The 17134-nt window shown below is 39.7% G+C and overlaps 1 protein-coding gene across 1 annotated transcript in view; it reads right to left on the reverse strand.

Annotated features, from left to right (window-relative positions):
- Positions 1-4431: 4431 nt before the first annotated feature.
- The window catches only part of LOC104470528 (trinucleotide repeat-containing gene 6B protein-like), a 36020-nt gene continuing 23317 nt past the window's right edge, over positions 4432-17134 (reverse strand). The window contains 9 exon segments of the mRNA XM_010085486.1: positions 4432-5375; positions 6329-6468; positions 8288-8358; positions 8842-9066; positions 11041-11049; positions 11531-11626; positions 11886-12032; positions 16668-16844; positions 17052-17134. The exon segment at positions 17052-17134 is cut by the window's right edge and continues 19 nt beyond it. Of these exon segments, the coding sequence (XP_010083788.1) occupies positions 4985-5375; positions 6329-6468; positions 8288-8358; positions 8842-9066; positions 11041-11049; positions 11531-11626; positions 11886-12032; positions 16668-16844; positions 17052-17134 (1339 nt within the window). The 3' untranslated portion in view covers positions 4432-4984.

Here is a 17134-nt window from a genome sequence, read left to right on the forward strand (position 1 = left end):
TGCTGTTATGAGCTCAAACAGTAGCATAATACGTACAACATTAAGTGATGGTTGTCCCCAGAAGATGAGTCTGGTTAGCACAATGCTCAGAAATCACTTGTAATGGTTATGAGTGCCATGACTGAACCATACTAGCAACATCAGGATTAGCTACACATAATTTGGAAATTTGGAGAGGACCAGAAGTGTCAACTGTAGCTGGAAAATAGTAAGATTAATGTTGCTTTAACAATTCAGGAAAAGTACCACCAAGGAGACAGTCACTAACGTTTGCAGGCCTGCATGTTTAGGGAAAGGAGGAGCAGACTGTTGTACTACAATAGGTTTGGGCCCAGCAGACTGCGGAAGCTCGACTGCCAACCCTTCAGCAGTCAGTCACAACTCACTTCCAAGTGACTGTCAAGTTCCTGGGCTCTTTTTTACTACATTTCCTCTCTTTTAGGACACTGCCAATTTGATAAAACATAGCCTCTGGCAAAGCACTCACATTTTCTGTGTAAAAGAAAAAAAATTCTAAACTCCCTAAATAAACCCTCCTTCTACAGACCCATGACAGGATCTACTTTTTTTTTTTTAAAGCACATAATTATTATTATTGATGCATTACTTTTAACACACACGTATACACTCAGATATACATGCAGTGCAACATGAAAACACTGGGCAACTTATATGAAAAAGACAGGAATTTGGCATCTTTTTTTTTTTTTCAAATAATAGAAGTTTTCTCAACTACTGTTATGTAACTCATCGCACGACATCCTTACACAGCATGCTCTTTTTCCTGAAGAAGGGGTATATCTGTTTCTGTGAAGTGGCTATACTGCCTCACCTTGCCTCATCTTCCCTCCTTTCCCCTACCATAGGGCATGTGGGTGCATGTAAAAAGGCACTAGCGCAGTTTTTGTGGTTTGAGCCTAGCCATTTCAGGCGGAGTAAGCTCCTGACCCTTAAAGCTGGGAGACAGAAGTTGGCCATCCCAACACCGAACTCTGATGTTCAAGACTGTAAGCCCTGACAAGCCAGCAGCAATAGGGTGAACAGAAGAATTCAACAAGTATTTCCCTCATACAAAATAAAACAGAAAGACTGGGAGGTGGGGTGGGTGAATAAAAGCAAGCAGCAAATCTCCAAGTGGGGAATAAACTGACCAAATAGCTGAAAACAGGAAAGTTGATTCCTAATGTACATTTTTTACTGGAGTTTTTCTATATTCTCTCCTATTCTATTTCTGTACTGAAAAAGGCAGGATAATAAAACTACTTCATTACTGGGTTTTCTGTCAGCATTGGTTTTCTTTAGCACTGCTTAAAAAGTGGTTTAAAGAAGCACCATCATGTATTTCCTGCTAGTCCTCCTAACTGAGGACTTTCAGTTTAACTGTACTGCATTTTAATTAGGTTAATAGTTTCACTTTGAAGAAGGTGCTTGGAAGAATATTTTTAGTTTCAATCAAGAGGGAACAATGTGATAGATTTCCATTCACGCATTTGTCTTCTCCATGCAACTGCACACATCTGCATGAGCAACAAAGCACTATAAATGATAACCCTTCCTGTCCCACAATTTTAAGATTACAATGAATTTCTGTTGCTGATATTGAGAAGTTTTCTTAATGTATTTTAATTTATACAGTCTTTAAAATTCTTGATCCCCCGCTTGACAGTAACATTTGGAGATTTTTTCTTTTTTTCTTTTTCTTTTTATTTTTTTTTTTAGCATTTTTATTTTAAAGTAAAAACTTTCAAACATTTTGAAGATTCAGGAACTTGTAAAAGTTTATCAACAAGAAACAGCCATCTATCTAGGATAAGGTTAAATAAACCATCTTCAAAAAACTGGCTTCCTACCCTAGAATTCCTGAGAATGCTTGCAAATTTAAAGCAGGAAAATAAAATGTTAAAATAAAAACAAAAACACTGTTAAATGCTCCCAGAGTTAGTCTTCATCTAAAATATATATATGCACTTTTTGGTCTTTTTTTTTTTTTTGTACGTTTTAATTTTTTTTCCCTTTAAGCTTACAATGGAAGAACAATTTAGCTTTTCTTTTTAAATATTTCAAATCCCTCGTTATGTCTTGTAAACAAGAGGGGCTCTAGCACCCACCCGGCTTTCACCGTAGTATCGCAATGAACTCAACTAGCCCAAAGTGCAGGAAAAGGGACCTTAGGGCAGGTTGGGAGAGAGAAGTGAGGGTGGAACACAGCAATGAACCAGCATGTATAGCAAATCATGTGACAGAACGGATACTGGCTTACCCGGGCCAAAGGTGCTTCACTAGGAAGTACTGCTGGCACAAGACTTTTAAGAACCTGCTCTGTGTGTCCAAGCACAGCTGGTCTTGGAGCAGAGACTAGCAGAAACAAAGCTTTATGGATGTGTGCACGTGAGGGGCACTAGCTAGCAGGAGCTGGAAGAGAACATTTTATTTCTTTGTGCATGGTGGGATGGATGAAGGAGGAGACATGATAGAAAAATATATTCAGAAGGGGCCAGAGTATGCTGCACACTCCAGTTTACTACACAAATACAAACCTACTCATACTTTTTGTCACATAACACTTTGCATACAAATCTACAGGCATGTGTATATGCAGCATTTCCCTCAGTCTTCCTTGTGACATTGGGTTTACATAGAAAGAGCGCATTAAAAAAGCCACGCAACTCCCTAGCCCTTCCCTCCCACCCCCAGCACACAGGCATACACACACACACGCGCACCCACACATTCCCCTACATTACTTGAATCTGCTTTTGCTGCTCCCCACCCAGCCCATGCTTAGGAGTTAAATGTATTAGGCATTATCGTATCCTTCAATGAAAACGCTGAAGAAAGAGTCTCCCCTATCCTACCCCCCAGGTAATAAAGCCTGAGCACTGCTCCCACTGAGGGCTGGAATGGACAGGTACGTGCTGGTACAGAATGTCGGCACTTTCTTAGACAGTATAATGGCTAGACAACACCACGTGGAAGTCCTAGCACTTATGGAAAAAGTACCGGCATCTCTCCACCCTCTTCTCCCGGCCCCACCCCCCCGAAAGACTTCCTGCTTTGTGTCTAGGGATGTTCCTTCAAGTCTGCTACAATTCTTTTCACAATAACAGGTCTTGAAAGTTTTGTTCCCAGCGCACACATGCATGCACACACTGGCTATCACTGCGGGTTATAGGTCACCCCTATCCTGCCCAGAGTACTACTACACTGACGATAAAAAAACCCCAAACCTTTCCTTAAATACAGAAATTAAAAAGCAACAGTACAGAAAAAGTAAAAACAAAAAAACAAAAGGTGCAATACTTTTTTTTAAAAAAAAAAGTCTTTGCTAGTTATATACCTCCCTAAGCAAAACCACTTACACAGGAAAAAACACAACACAGAGAGACAAAAGGAAACATTTGAAGTACACACTGGTTTAAGAACATTCGTAAGTAAACGTTTCTGTCAGTGATGGTCTGGCGCTGTAATACACCAAGGCCTGGCACAGGTAACGCTCACCATGAAGGACGCAGAAAGTAGTTAGCTGCATATGCTTTCAGGAGATGAGGCAGGCCAGCCAGTGATTTGCTGACACAATTTAGTTTTTGTCAGTTTTAATACAAGCAGTAAATCAATTAAAAGGCTAGTTTGGTTGGGCTGGACTTTCAAGCTGTTGATGGATTCTTCAAGAATTAATATGGGTGCCTATTTCTAGGTTTGGGGGAGAAAAGAAACAATCATCTTTTTTTAAAGGTAATGAAGCTTGCAACAGACCAAATAAGAACATTTGTCTTAGCTGCACAAAAAATGGCAATGTCTTCTTTCCTCCCCTTTTCCCCTTGTTGGAAGAAAAAAAAATGGCTTGCATTATATAACAAATATTCTAGGGTTCACTCGGTACAAAAACCCCACATGCAGACATAGATAAATAAATACACTGCTACTCAAAAGACAACATTGGCTCCCTCTCACCAAATCCTTTGGATATGGCAGTGTTCTGCTCTACCACAGGGTTAGAACAAGGGCTAGGAAGCAACTACCCATTCAAGATGATGTTCTGCAGACTTGAGATAGCACCCTGCTAAAATGAATTAAAAAAACCAAACCTTACTGACAAATTTTAATCCAGCCCAACTGGATTCTGCTTCAGCCACAGGGACTCCACCATGCCTGTCTTGTTTTCAGAATCAAGACATGCAGATGGCCAGCCAGCCTGTAGACCATCAGCAATGCAGCGTTTCAAGATTATATATATAGAGAAAAAAATGCACACACACAAACATGTGCACACACTCACACAGAAACAAGCATACATGGGCAGTTACATGTGCCAGAACACACTGGTACTTATCAACCAGCCAATCACAAAGTGTTGGGTTTTTGTTTCGTTTTTTTCTTTTTCTGTTTTTTTTTTTTTTTTTTTTTTTTTGGGGGGTTTTTAAATTTTTAGATTTTTTTAATTTTTTTTTGTTTTGTTTTTAAAGTGAGGCTCCGTCAAGTCTTCCCCTCCCCCCCCCACCCCTTTTTTCTTTTGAACCCCTCCCTTACCCCAACCCAACATGGTAGACCTAAGGACGGAAACACACCCAGTGCAAACAAAGTTAAAAAGCTATTTTTTCAGTATATATGTTTCTTAGCAACAACTTCCGTATAACATGAAAAAGTGAAAAACTAGAAACTAATTTTTTTAATTTTTTGTGTTTAAATTTAAATGGTATGTGTACTTGCTTCACATTGTCTTTCTAAGTTGGCGTTCATGATTCAAGTATTTCAAGAGTGATATGTTCTCTTTTTGGATTCATATTCCAAACGAAAAACTGAAGTTATATAAGGGAGGCAACTATGTGCTCAGACAGTCTGTCAATGACCCACCTTTTTTTCTCTCTCCGTTTTCTTTTTTCCTTTTATAAATGTATTTATTGCAAGTTGAAAAAAACGAAAAGGTCAAGTTAGTGCTGCTGCTGTTCCAAAAAAGGTCACGAGGTCAGAGTTGAAAGTTCTAAGTTCAGATTGAATCCGACCCTCCTCCCAGAAGGTCTCCAGGTAGTAAAGGAGCAGGGCTGCCCATTCTGTGTGGATCCTCTACGCTTGGGACCCCCCACAAGCTTGAAGAATAGTTTGGGGGCCCCCACAATGAAGCGCCAGTGAGATCACCCCCACTGCTGCTGCCGCTGCCACCACTGCTCCACTGCCCAAGCCCTGTTGACCCACCAAAGAGATTCAAAGCAGGTCCAACTGGATCTGTCTGGTTCTGTCCTGTCTCCAGGGATTGCCAGCCTGCCGTGGGTGCACTTGGGGTTGCTGCAGGTGTAGGGGGCTGAGCTTGTGCCAGAAAGCGACTAACCTCTTCATCTGTGGCAAACTCAGCCAGGATGGTAGTGTTTCCCAACACACACCTGGAAGACAAGATATACGGAAGAAGAAAAAAAAAATTAGAGCCAGAAGGTAAGGGCAAAGGATTCAGAAGGCATGGAAAAACACTATTAGGTGCCCAGATCAAAAGAGGTATCAGCTTGCCGCAATGGAGCATGCACAGAAAGCTTCAGCTGTTCTTGACAGTGAAACTGACTCAAAGGACAAAAACTTCCATCTTATAAGGGGAAAAAAACCCCAGTCTAAACCAACCAAACTCCTTCCCCCCAACATTCAGTTATATCTGCAACAAAATTGTTCTAAATTTAAACTAAGGTCCTGAACATTAACACCAAGAGGAATAAAAGCACATATGCATGTAGCTAAAATGGTAAATGCACATTATGTCACCTTTCAAACAAAATGGAGGAAGAAAAGTTTTAAAGCCTGGGAAACTCAGGATAAGATTAGCATAATTCAAAAGTTTTCACTGAGTTTAAGGACTTACACCACCTCCTTCCTCCACCCACCCTCCCCAAGACTTTTGTCTCAAAACCTCCTCTCACATTTTCAGAACACACCAGAGACACTGTCAGTTCCAAAAAAGCTTAAGAACAGGAAACCTAAGTTCTGCAGCTTTTCAAGTAAGCTGTTTCAGGTGTATCTCAAAACTACAGCAGATTCCCACACGTTTGGGTTATACATAAAAGAATGATTTTCATCTGAAACAATTCACAAGCTTTTATAAAATGGCCAAATTGTACAGTAAGGTGCATGCTGGTCAGAACTCCATCCTATTTGCACCTTCTTAGTTCTGTGTCAGTTTGTGCCAGCAATTAAAATAACACAAACAGAAGTCATCTTTCTCTTCTTCCTCTGCTGATGAATAAAAGATTTCCTTCCAATCATGATACCTGAAATGAGTTTCCCAAGCACAGCACTGGACAGACATTTTGTGTTCATGACTAACATAGTAACAGACATGGGGATTGCTTACATGTGCAGTGCAGTCTGGGCCTTGGCCGCCTCCTGTTTGGTGTTATATCGGATAAGAGCGGTGCCCTGGGTCAGGTTCAGATGGAATGTCAGCAGTGGGCCGTGCTGCATGCAGATCGTCCTCAAGGTTGACCCATCGATCTGAGGAAGAATAGCCAGGACAAAACAGACGTTTGTAACCATTTCTCCAGATGTATTTCAATCTTAACTTTGTCTCAGTACTTAATCTGCTCTCAGAAAGGAAAACAGACGAAAGCGGTGGGAAGTAAGCAAAGGTGACAGAATTTAGCTTTTAAAATAAATCAGTATGTCTTGACTATTACAATGGCTTTGCTTTACAGAATAATCCAACTTAACTGTCCTGCTCACTTGTAGTTTGAGTCCAGTTTTCCCCACCTCACTGAGTTTCTTACTTTGTCACTATCCTTATGTGCTGGCAGGTTTTTTAGTAATTATATGCAACTTGTACTTCCCACTATCTTCAGCCATCGGGATTTGTACCAAAGGAACCAGAATTCTTAGTCTCCAGTGTTCTGATTTCAGTAGAATTTAGATCAACCAGTATTTAGAAGTTCTTTGCAAAACTAGAAATATCAGCTCTACAATGAAGGTTTTTCAAAATTTATTTTGTTTTATGAAACAGTAAGTCACAGAAACAGTCAGCGATCTTTCTGCCAAACCCAGCAATGTTCATTCCTCCTGAATGAATGTTTTCATAGCAGTTGTTGCCTACTTCCTTCTGCAGCAGTAACAGATTGTTACTTACCCTCCAGTAACTGCTGTGCTCCAAGGTGTTCTATACAGACAGATTCCATTCCTGGTATGCTACAGGAACACGCACATACGGATGGGATCCATATGTGCAGATACTTAAGGAAGTGCTACTTTCTTCCTTCTCCCTTTCGCCCCATTATATAATACAACCTCAAATGAGGGAAAAGGAAGTTGTTGTAGGTACAAATATGGACAAAGTAAAAATAGATCAACTTGAAGATACTGTCCCTCAATCCACCTTAACCTTTACACTTCATTTTCTCTAGTTTACTGACCCACAAAGAAGAGAGAATTTGTTATGGAAGACAATTATTATCTACTGCTTTCTCTTTTCTATTAACTTCAGTGCCCCCAAAATACATTCTTCTTCCATTAAATGATTCCTAAAGCAGTATTAAACTACCCTGCACAAGGGAGACTTCGAACTGTGCCTCTTCAGTACACCACTGCTGTTTCCTTTACATCAAAGAAAACAGTAATTTCTATGAAAAAAGCACAGTTTGCCATTTTGGGTGTTCTGAAAGAGACCTTAGTTTTCTCTTTCACATTGATGTTTTCTTAAGGCTGTACTAGAAGCATTGTAAATCCCCCTGCGGAACAGGGGCCTCTCTGTCTAGGCCACAGGGTGCTGCCGATAATCATATAGGCTTTTACTAGGCCTTGAATACAGACTAATTGGGATTGCTGAAAACAGGATCTCCACAGAACTCGTTCTGAACGGAAGCAAGCTCTGAGAATACTTGCAGGAACAAACTAACTAGACTGTTTTTGGCAGGCATGCTGGAAAAATTCTGTGGTTTAACTATGGAAACACCAAAGTGAAAACTGGCAGTTACATCAGCTTTCTTACTGACAATGTCCCAAAGAACAGTCTCTTTAACAGCTATAAACCATTTCACTTATCCTCATTTCTAAGAAAAATCTTTCTGTTCCCATAATTTTTTGGAAACTCTAGGTAATGAAAGCTTGTGATGGTCACGTAGCAAAAACTGAACATCTTAAACTCAGCTGAAGAGATTACAATAGAAAAAGCAATCAGACTGCAGCCCAGTTTAGGAGAAACACATCTTACGTATGCTGACAAATCAGATTTTATTATATTTTATTCAAAGAGAAAAAGAACTGATGATTCCACAAATTCCTATCTTGGTAAAGCAAACAAGATCCCAAAGACAACAGAAAATACCTGTGGAGTGAGATTGTGAAGAACCAGCCAGTAGCTAGGACGAACTGAGCCACCATCACTCCAAGTAGATGCTGCAAATTAGAAGACAGCGATCAAGACAGATTTGATAAAAAAAAAAAGCCATCCTTCTTTACCGTTAGGTCTTTCTATCTCAGACAAATTCAGCATTATCAGCCCTGCTAACACCTGAAAGCCTGATCTTCAGTCCTGACAACAAAAACATATCTTTCCTCACATCTCACATTAAGATTAACTTTTTACTAGAGTTTATCTTTGAGGAGTTTGCCACCCAGAGAAAGCATCTAGTCTTGAAAGGCCCCATGCAGTAGGTCCTCCCTCCTGGCAGCTCTCAGCCCTCTTCACTCATTCCCTTCAAAATTCCACACCCCACTCCCACCCCACCCCACCTACTGACAGCAAATTTCTATTTCAAGAAGGAACTTCTTTTTTCCTTTTACTGGGCAACTGCAACTTTCTTTCCTCCAAACCATTAGCACTATAAAACGTACACTCTTCAGGTCTGATCAATGGTGCTATCAGTTGATTCTTCTCACCAGAGGCAAGCCTTGAGTCCTGTGCCCCCCAGCCCCTGACCGATCGGGGTGCTGTGCTGTTCCATGGAGATGATGGTTTGGGGTTGGTCAGGCCAGGAGGCGGGCGGGGTAGCCCTGTAGTGTTCCTTGAGGAAATATGGTTTTTCCACATCTTGTTGGAGAGATGAGTGGGATTGTGTCCTATGGGATCTGGGGACCACGTTGATTTGTAATCACTGAATTTTGCTATAAGATTAAATAAATCGTATGTATTAGAGAAACTTGTGAGATTCAGCTAGCCTTTAACTGTATTATCACTGTAAACCCTTTGACAGCATTTACATTGCAGACAAGCACAAAGCACAGAACGATGTAACAGTTGATTTACCACACCAAAAAAATCCATCCTACATATAAGTTAACCTTTGCTTATTTTATATAAGATGACTAAGAAAAAAAAAATATCCCTAGATCATTTATGATAATGTAACTGGTTGCAGTATGTTCAATCAATAGTAAGATGAACAACAACTTCTATGTCCACACTACACTTCATTTGAGAACCTGAGTATTTCTGACAAGTTTGGGCACTACTGTCCTTTAATGAAACTGAACCTTCTTCAGGCCAAAAACTTGCAGAGAACTGAAATGCATATTTACCACCCTTGGTCTGATAAGCTAATGCTACCTCCTAAAGATGTTCTCCTACAAGATCAAAGCTTTCTCATGAATCACAAATTTCATACAGAGTTGACACAATGTTAACGCAAAAGGCGGCCATTTAGCTGTGTGACAGTGGGACTTCTTGAGAGTGCATATTCATCTTTTTACTAGAAAGTATTATCCAATGCCTATCAGAAGTTAAAGACCAACAGTGGATATCCCCAACACATTTCAAGAATCCTTTACACAAAAGCCTAATAAAAGAGACAAATTAACACACTCCCCAAAACATCACTATCAATCATGAATATTTGGGAACTCTTCCTAAACCAGTTTTCCTTAAGAAGGTAGACCGCAAATTCTCCCACACTTTCTGACACCAAGGAACATTTATCACCCAGCAAAAAAAACCAAATGAAAAGTAAAAAATGCTACAGTAATTTATTTCTCCTTGTTCTGTAATGAAAACCAGCAAACACAGGCAGGGCAATATGGGAAAAAAGGCACTTGTGTAATAAATTATCTTAACCACAAATTATCTTAATCATAAGTCACATGCATGTATGTGCAAATATATGATTTAATCCCTATTCACTAATAAAAATAGTAAATTACTTATTTTAAACAAAGGGTAAAAATCCACGTTTACAATATGCCAGGATGTCACAAAATAATACATCTGGGAATCAAGTGTGCTTCATTTTACAGTTGGACCACTGTATTTCCACAACAGAGTAACTTTCAATAGCAAGCAGGTTTCAAGCACTAACCTATGTATAGGAAGGTGCTTAAAAACCTGCTTTGACTATACTCAGCTTGTTTTACAGATATGTGAATTCCAAATCCCTAATTCAGATGACCCAATTTCTGGTTGTAAAATGCTGGTGTGCAGATTAACAAGGTGAACAGAAGATGGGATGTGTCCCAGGCAGTGGCCTAGTTTGCTCACCTGAACTATGACTTCAATCATTTTTTTACCTCTTGGGTCCTTCTTATGTGCTAGACAAAAATTAAGCAGAGGTAAGAAGCTTATACATGCCACTCCTTTCCTCTGGGCATGAAAGAGAAATCCTTTACGTCAGTGGAATGCTGCATACACAAATTGCCTCAAACCAAAGTCAGCCCACAAACCGGCAGCAGGAACACTGTTTCTCTCAAGGGCTAAATAGGATTTTCAACACATTTTGTGAAGACACTGAGATAACATATGAACACAGTTCAGTAAGATGCAAAAAACTAAGTTTGGGCCAGATGCAGCTCTCAGCTATGTTTGTCACTTCTGCTATTTACACACAATTTTCAGTTTTAAGTAGTTGTCAAGACAATGCTGTCAAGAGAAAACTGGCATTTGTAACAAGTTCCAAATCCAAATGGCTTGTCTGGAGCAAGTATTTCCAGCAACCTACTCAGAAGTGTCGGCAGAAACCATTTTTCACAAGAAAGCATTGGAGACCTTCTTACCAAGGGTCTGAGGCAGATATCTAAATTACTATTTACAGGTCAACCATTAAAAGCCAGACAACTAGAAGCCCTCCCTTATCTTCGGTTTTCAGGGACTGATGAGTGCTATAAAAGGTGAGGCAAAAAGGTTGCCTTCACAGTTCTCCAATATTCTAAAGTTAAAATGAATAAAATCACTCACCTTGTTACTCTAATTCCTTAACTCACATATACAGGAGCAGCTACGTATAAAAAGTCATGACAGTCCCCCAATCCCTTACACATGTCAGCAGATTGTGCGTGTGCTTTTTTTTTTGTCCTTTTGCATCTGCTGCTTACTGCTACCCTATTCTTTAACGTGTATAACTAAGAATTTTGTATTGGGGGTGGGAGGAAGGGTAAAGGATCTTAGTCTAGTTTTAAAAGCAACTACAATAGAGTATTTTATCGTGAGGAGAAGAACTACCTGGATCAGCCACTCAAATTCTGATTTCCAAGCTTTCTCAGAAATTACTGAAAGACTAAATATTCAAAGTGGAACAAGAATGACGAACTAGTGAATAGGTGGAAAATGCTTTGTCCAGGTTAAGTTTTGTAGCCCGCATACCTGAAGTGCTATGAACGTTGGTGAAGGAATTGTCAGAGGCACTGTAGGGCCAGGCACCAGGTGAAGGCAGCGAGGTGTTGAGGGAAGAATTAGACCCTATCAAAGGGAAAAGGAGAGAGAAAGAGAAGAGTAGGCCAATTTTACAGAGTTTCTATAATACTGTTAAACCTCAAGAAAGTCACAATTTATACCGATGCCAAGTTTTCACATGATACACAGCCACAGTGCAAACACACATAAGCTTACTTTTTAGTCAAATGCAATACACGATTACCCTGTTACGACAGGAACATCAGAATATTCGTGACTATCAGAACAACTTAGATAATCACACAGCAGTTGTTCACTGCTTTACCTGTGGTGTTGTCCCGCAGAAGTTGGTGGTCAGTATCTACAATGGGAGATGTGGCTGTCCCCCCAAGCACACTTCCAGGGGTCACATAGGGGTCAGATTCTGGGTCAATGTTTTGTATACCTTTCCATGGCACTCCTGGTTGGAACTCTGGGACAGGAGGGAAAAAGGAATTAGATGCAAACAAGGAAATTACTAGAAGTAATTGTTGAAGATATTTTAGGAAAGTAAATAATTGTCTTCTATACTGTTTGTCAGAAAAAAACCCAGACTTTTCTTAATTAAAATCTATTTCACATTTCCTCCCACAGCACTATTGCTAGTGTCTGAATATAAGTCTACTCTACAAAAAAGTGGTGTAAGTGCATATGGTACTCCTTTGACTGTTCCTGTTTTACTACATTCAGATGAGGCTTCAATCATTTTACCCTTCCCTAATACAGTATATATTTTTTAAGCTACAAGATTAGATTACATAATATAAGATTAGATTCTGCACACATACTTTGTGTGTGTGCAAGCCTTTCTCAAGGAAAGGCTACCTACCTTAAGAGTTTGTAAACACAACATTTGACACTTTACACTGCAGGTATACACACACTTTATACATTACCTATCAATACTGAGGTAATGTTAAGGTGAGATGCCTTGTGGTAAAAGCTATGTATATACTCATTAACGTCCTTCATGCTTCACAATGAGATGCAATATAATTATCATGCTTTAGTTTTCTTTCAACTACAGCTCCAGGCATGCCAGATTTTTAAGACAAGAGGATGAGCTATATAAAGTATCAACATACAAAAACTCCAGTTACTGTAAGAACTTGGCTCCTACTCCGAGTCGATGTTCAATGAATAAAGTGCTACGATCAATTTTGGAAGAAGCAATAAGAAAGTAAAAGTACCCAATAAAAAAACAAGTAAGAAAGCTTCAGACACTATGAGACAATTTGGGTAGGTGTGAAAAAATGACAAGGTGGCAGATTAATCCCTTGCAGATACAAGTCCAGAATACAGAATGATACCTTTATTCCCAGCCTTAAGTTTGAAATAATTAATGACAATTAAAAATACATTATTAGAAGTCACATCCAGGATTTGCTCTCTTGGAATGAAACCACGTAGGATGAATCTAGCATGGAAGGGTCCACTTCAGTCACCTTTGTAATGAAGAAGTATAGCCAAGACTATGACTTTCATTGACAATAGAGAAGAAAATGTGATACTACAATTGGCGCAGCAAGGGCAGTACTACAATGTGTTATTGCACTGGCAGGGGAATCTCAGAGAATCACAGAATGGTTTGGATTGAAAGGGACCTTAAAGATCATCTAGTTCCTCACACTCTCCCAGCATCCATATTCCTTCTATCTAAGATGTCAGAAATACCCTCTATCTGCTGGCACCTGCTTGTGAAACCGCTTTTCCATCAGCTTATCCAATCACTTTTTCAACCAGCTAGTACCACAGGTCTTCAGAAGCTCTAAAAGCAACACATTCCAGAAGTTCACCTCTCTGGATGAAGGGGTGTGGAAAGATCTCATCTATTAAAATTTATATGCTCTTAAGTCCAGTATTTGCATCACGGTTCTAGTGTTGGATTTTCAGAATTACAATTCTGCATTTATCTTGCTCACTGCCTTCATGATTTTGTAAACCTCAGTCATATCTCCCAATCTGTAGTAACTCAATAAAATAACCTAGGATACCAGGTATCAACATTTCGAATGGTATGAGCAATCGGCACTAAGATCAAGGAATCTGCTCAGCTACTGCCAAAATACTGCAATCCTTTGACAAACAGGAACACTTTATGCTTAAGGAACAAGCAATGCAGCTCTTGGGTCTAGTCAAAAGATCTTCTGAGATAAACAGTCCATGAACACAGGTTAAGACCTGGAAATTAGAACTTGTTTAGAAGAAAAACAAAAGGTCTAAGTCCAAGTCTTGACTTTGTAGAGATTTCTGAGAATTGGCACAGTAAGTGCACAGTAAGTAAGCTCTCATCAAAAAAGTTAAGGAATATTCAATCAAGGCTCCAAAGATCAGATGTATTGTACACAAACACATTCACTCATCAGTATCCTGGTCTGGAGAAGAGTTTCCCTTGAACTTCAGCATACTGACAAATTTCCAAACTATTCTTTGAGACTGACAGTTATTCTCATGCACATTCACCAACTCTCCCTACAGACATGCTATTTTATTTCTAGATAGTAAAGAAAACACGAAGTGCACTTCTCCACTAATATCTGAAAGATCCTCCCAAAAAGTTCAAACATAACATTATTAGAAAAAACCATGACAGGCACATCCAGAACAGTTTGCCTGGAGTATATGACTGAACTGCTCTTGAATGGGAAAATTACAGTCTAGCATTACCTAAGTATGCAAGTCTGTGTGACATAACTGAAAGATACAGTTCTCACCAATGCAACAAAACTTGCTCTCACCTCCAGCTGTGATATCAGTTTGATTGGGCACCACTTCATTTATCTTTGTGCTGAACAATACTGCTCTCTTGAACGGCAGAATTTCTGCAGCAGATGGCATTTAGGAGGAAAACGCGAAAGGTACAGTCAGGGTGAATGCTGAGTGACCACTGTATTCATTCAAAGGAAAACGCACCCACTTCAAGAGGTTCTCTCTTGTAAACTCATTTTTGTTAACAATTTATTTTCCAACACTAGGAAGAAAATTTGTTCCTCCACGCCAGGAACTGACAGTGGGCCTCATTTACAAGATTGTAGAGAAAGAGGACCTACAGTGTAAAATCATTTTGGGTCTTTATTCTTCATTAGGGGTGTTGACAAGGTGGATCACGGTTTCAGATAAGTTCTCCTTCTTGAGGAAATCAATAAGCTAGAGAGGCTATGAAACAGCTTAAGTGGCTGATGGTTATGGGACAGTAACCCTTGTCCCAGTAGTCTATGGACCTCATAAGAGAGGGATGCCATAACTCATGATCTATTACACGATGTTTGCGATCACAGTTATGGGCTACTCATTTACACAAGAAATCAGGGATGGTACTGATGATCCCAGTGAGAGTTTACGTTCAGGATTTGTGAACTCCAGCTATCCTCTCACAGTGGCAAGGCACTCAGCAACAGCAAAAATTTTACTTATCACTGACAGTGGGACTGCGGGTATCACTAAAGAAGCTCTACGATATCAGTGAGGGACAAAAAGTAGCTATTCAGCTTCTCACTTCTGTAAAAGCCTTCTGGTACCAAGAATCTTGCCAGAGGCAGTGACTGCTCCAAAACGTGAAAACACAGCAGAGCTTATCTTCACATCCCTCTCCTAACATTCCAAGGAGTACTGAATTTCTCGGTATTATACAAGGAGATGGTACTAAAGAAACAAGTTCAGCAACAATAGATCTATCAGAAGTCCCTAAAAAAAAATAAATTTGGGGGGTTTCTGGCATTACGAACAGTAACTTCAGCTCAAGAAGCTTAGTACTTAACAACTAGGCTGACAGAAATGTAATGAAAATACACCTCTCCAGAGAGCAGTCAATGGTATGAAATGTTGTGGGTGCGCAGATGTTCTTAAGATAACTAATTCTTTAACTCTGTTAGCTCATCAGAAAACATTTTATTGTCAGAGTTAGACACTGAGATTCCCACACAAAAAAACCTTTAACTACTACTACTACTACTTGTAAGTTTCCTGCAGTTGTATTTGTCACACAGGTTCCTAGACTTTCTGACACAAGGTCTGTGCCACTGGTTAACCCAAGAGATGTCCCTGCACCTTTTCCTTTTGGTGCTTGAAGGACATACACAGCAGAGGATTTGCAGTTAGAAATGTTTTCCTGGAATGTAAGAGTCTTCAAGGCAGAGAAAAATCACAGTATCCACTATTTGCTGAACAGCACTGGTGATCACTCTGTGCAACTTCAAGGACATCACTCTGTGTTAATGAATAGTTTGTATAGAACATTATGTGCTTGTTCAAATGCACACCTATTTTCCCTAGATACCCTAGTTTTCTAGCAGAAAAATAAAATTCTACCAGTGAAACTCTACAGGATTTAAAGAATGTGTTACTGCCTGTAATGCAAAAAAAGCAAGAAACTCTACTCACACGATTGCTAAGCAGTATTGAAACATGGCAACACTTTTCTATTCTTCTCATGACATGAGCAAAGGTGAACCACAACAGTTTTTTGTTGTGTCAAAACTTCAACAGTGCACATTGCATACACATTGTACCGATACTGTTGGCAAAAGAAACCTTGTGGTCTGCAATGGATCATATTTGTAAACAATTGCCAGAAGAAAAGTTTCATGCTTCATAAAATAAAAAAGGTCAACAAAAGAAAATCCTGTTCCCACCACCACAAAAACCAAGCTTTCACATCTTTTGCTTTCTGATTCCATGCTATCAATCAGAATGTTTACACCCCTTGTCAGCCTAACACAAATAAGGAATCAATATAAGAAGCGGGAGCTGGCATCATGTATTCTATGAACAAGTGTTCTCATGAAAATTTTTTAAGTGTAAAGCCACAAAACTACAGAAGATAGAGAGTTCACCTAACAAAAAACCAAATACTACTCGGGCAGTTCATCAGTTAGTTCACATTTAGCCCAGCAACTTTTTACTGGAAATTCAACACTTATATTCTCATTTAATGTGGAAGAAATTTAAAACAAGTTAGACCAAGCAAATATTTTCTTTGCAGTGGTTATTTAAAAAGTATGATGAGGAAAGGTTGCAGCACATCTACTCTAAAGCTAGGACATAACCCCTGCCTTCCTTTATGTAATACCTGGAGGCCAGCTGGCGTTGCTGGATTTGCTTCCAATCTTGTTCGTTGGTGGAGATTTGGCAGGTAACCAACTATCGCCAGCAGGGCCTGCATGGCCACCTAGCGGATCGCCCTGAATTATGTCAAACTGGTTATAGGGCGATCCTCCACGAGCCTTTCCAGGGGGCACTATTGCACCTGAAGCATTAAAAAAAGATAGATTTACACTCAGGAAAGGTTGGGATCTTTATATGAGTATAGCACACTAAACCAAAAAAATATTTAAGATGCATACTGGTGAAGTAAGACATTCACTAACTTGAAGTATAGTTTCATCTGAGCTATTTCATCTCTGGCAAGATGATACTGCAAGGGCATTTCCAGAATAGCCAGTCCCCTTCTCACCATTTTTGTGCATATTGGCATCTTGTGAAGCCACAGAAGGCAGCCCTTCCATCATAGTCCACTGCTTAAAGCGGGATTCTGTT

Source organism: Pterocles gutturalis, unplaced genomic scaffold (assembly GCF_000699245.1).
Source record: "Pterocles gutturalis isolate BGI_N339 unplaced genomic scaffold, ASM69924v1 scaffold8315, whole genome shotgun sequence".
Taxonomy (NCBI): domain Eukaryota; kingdom Metazoa; phylum Chordata; class Aves; order Pterocliformes; family Pteroclidae; genus Pterocles; species Pterocles gutturalis.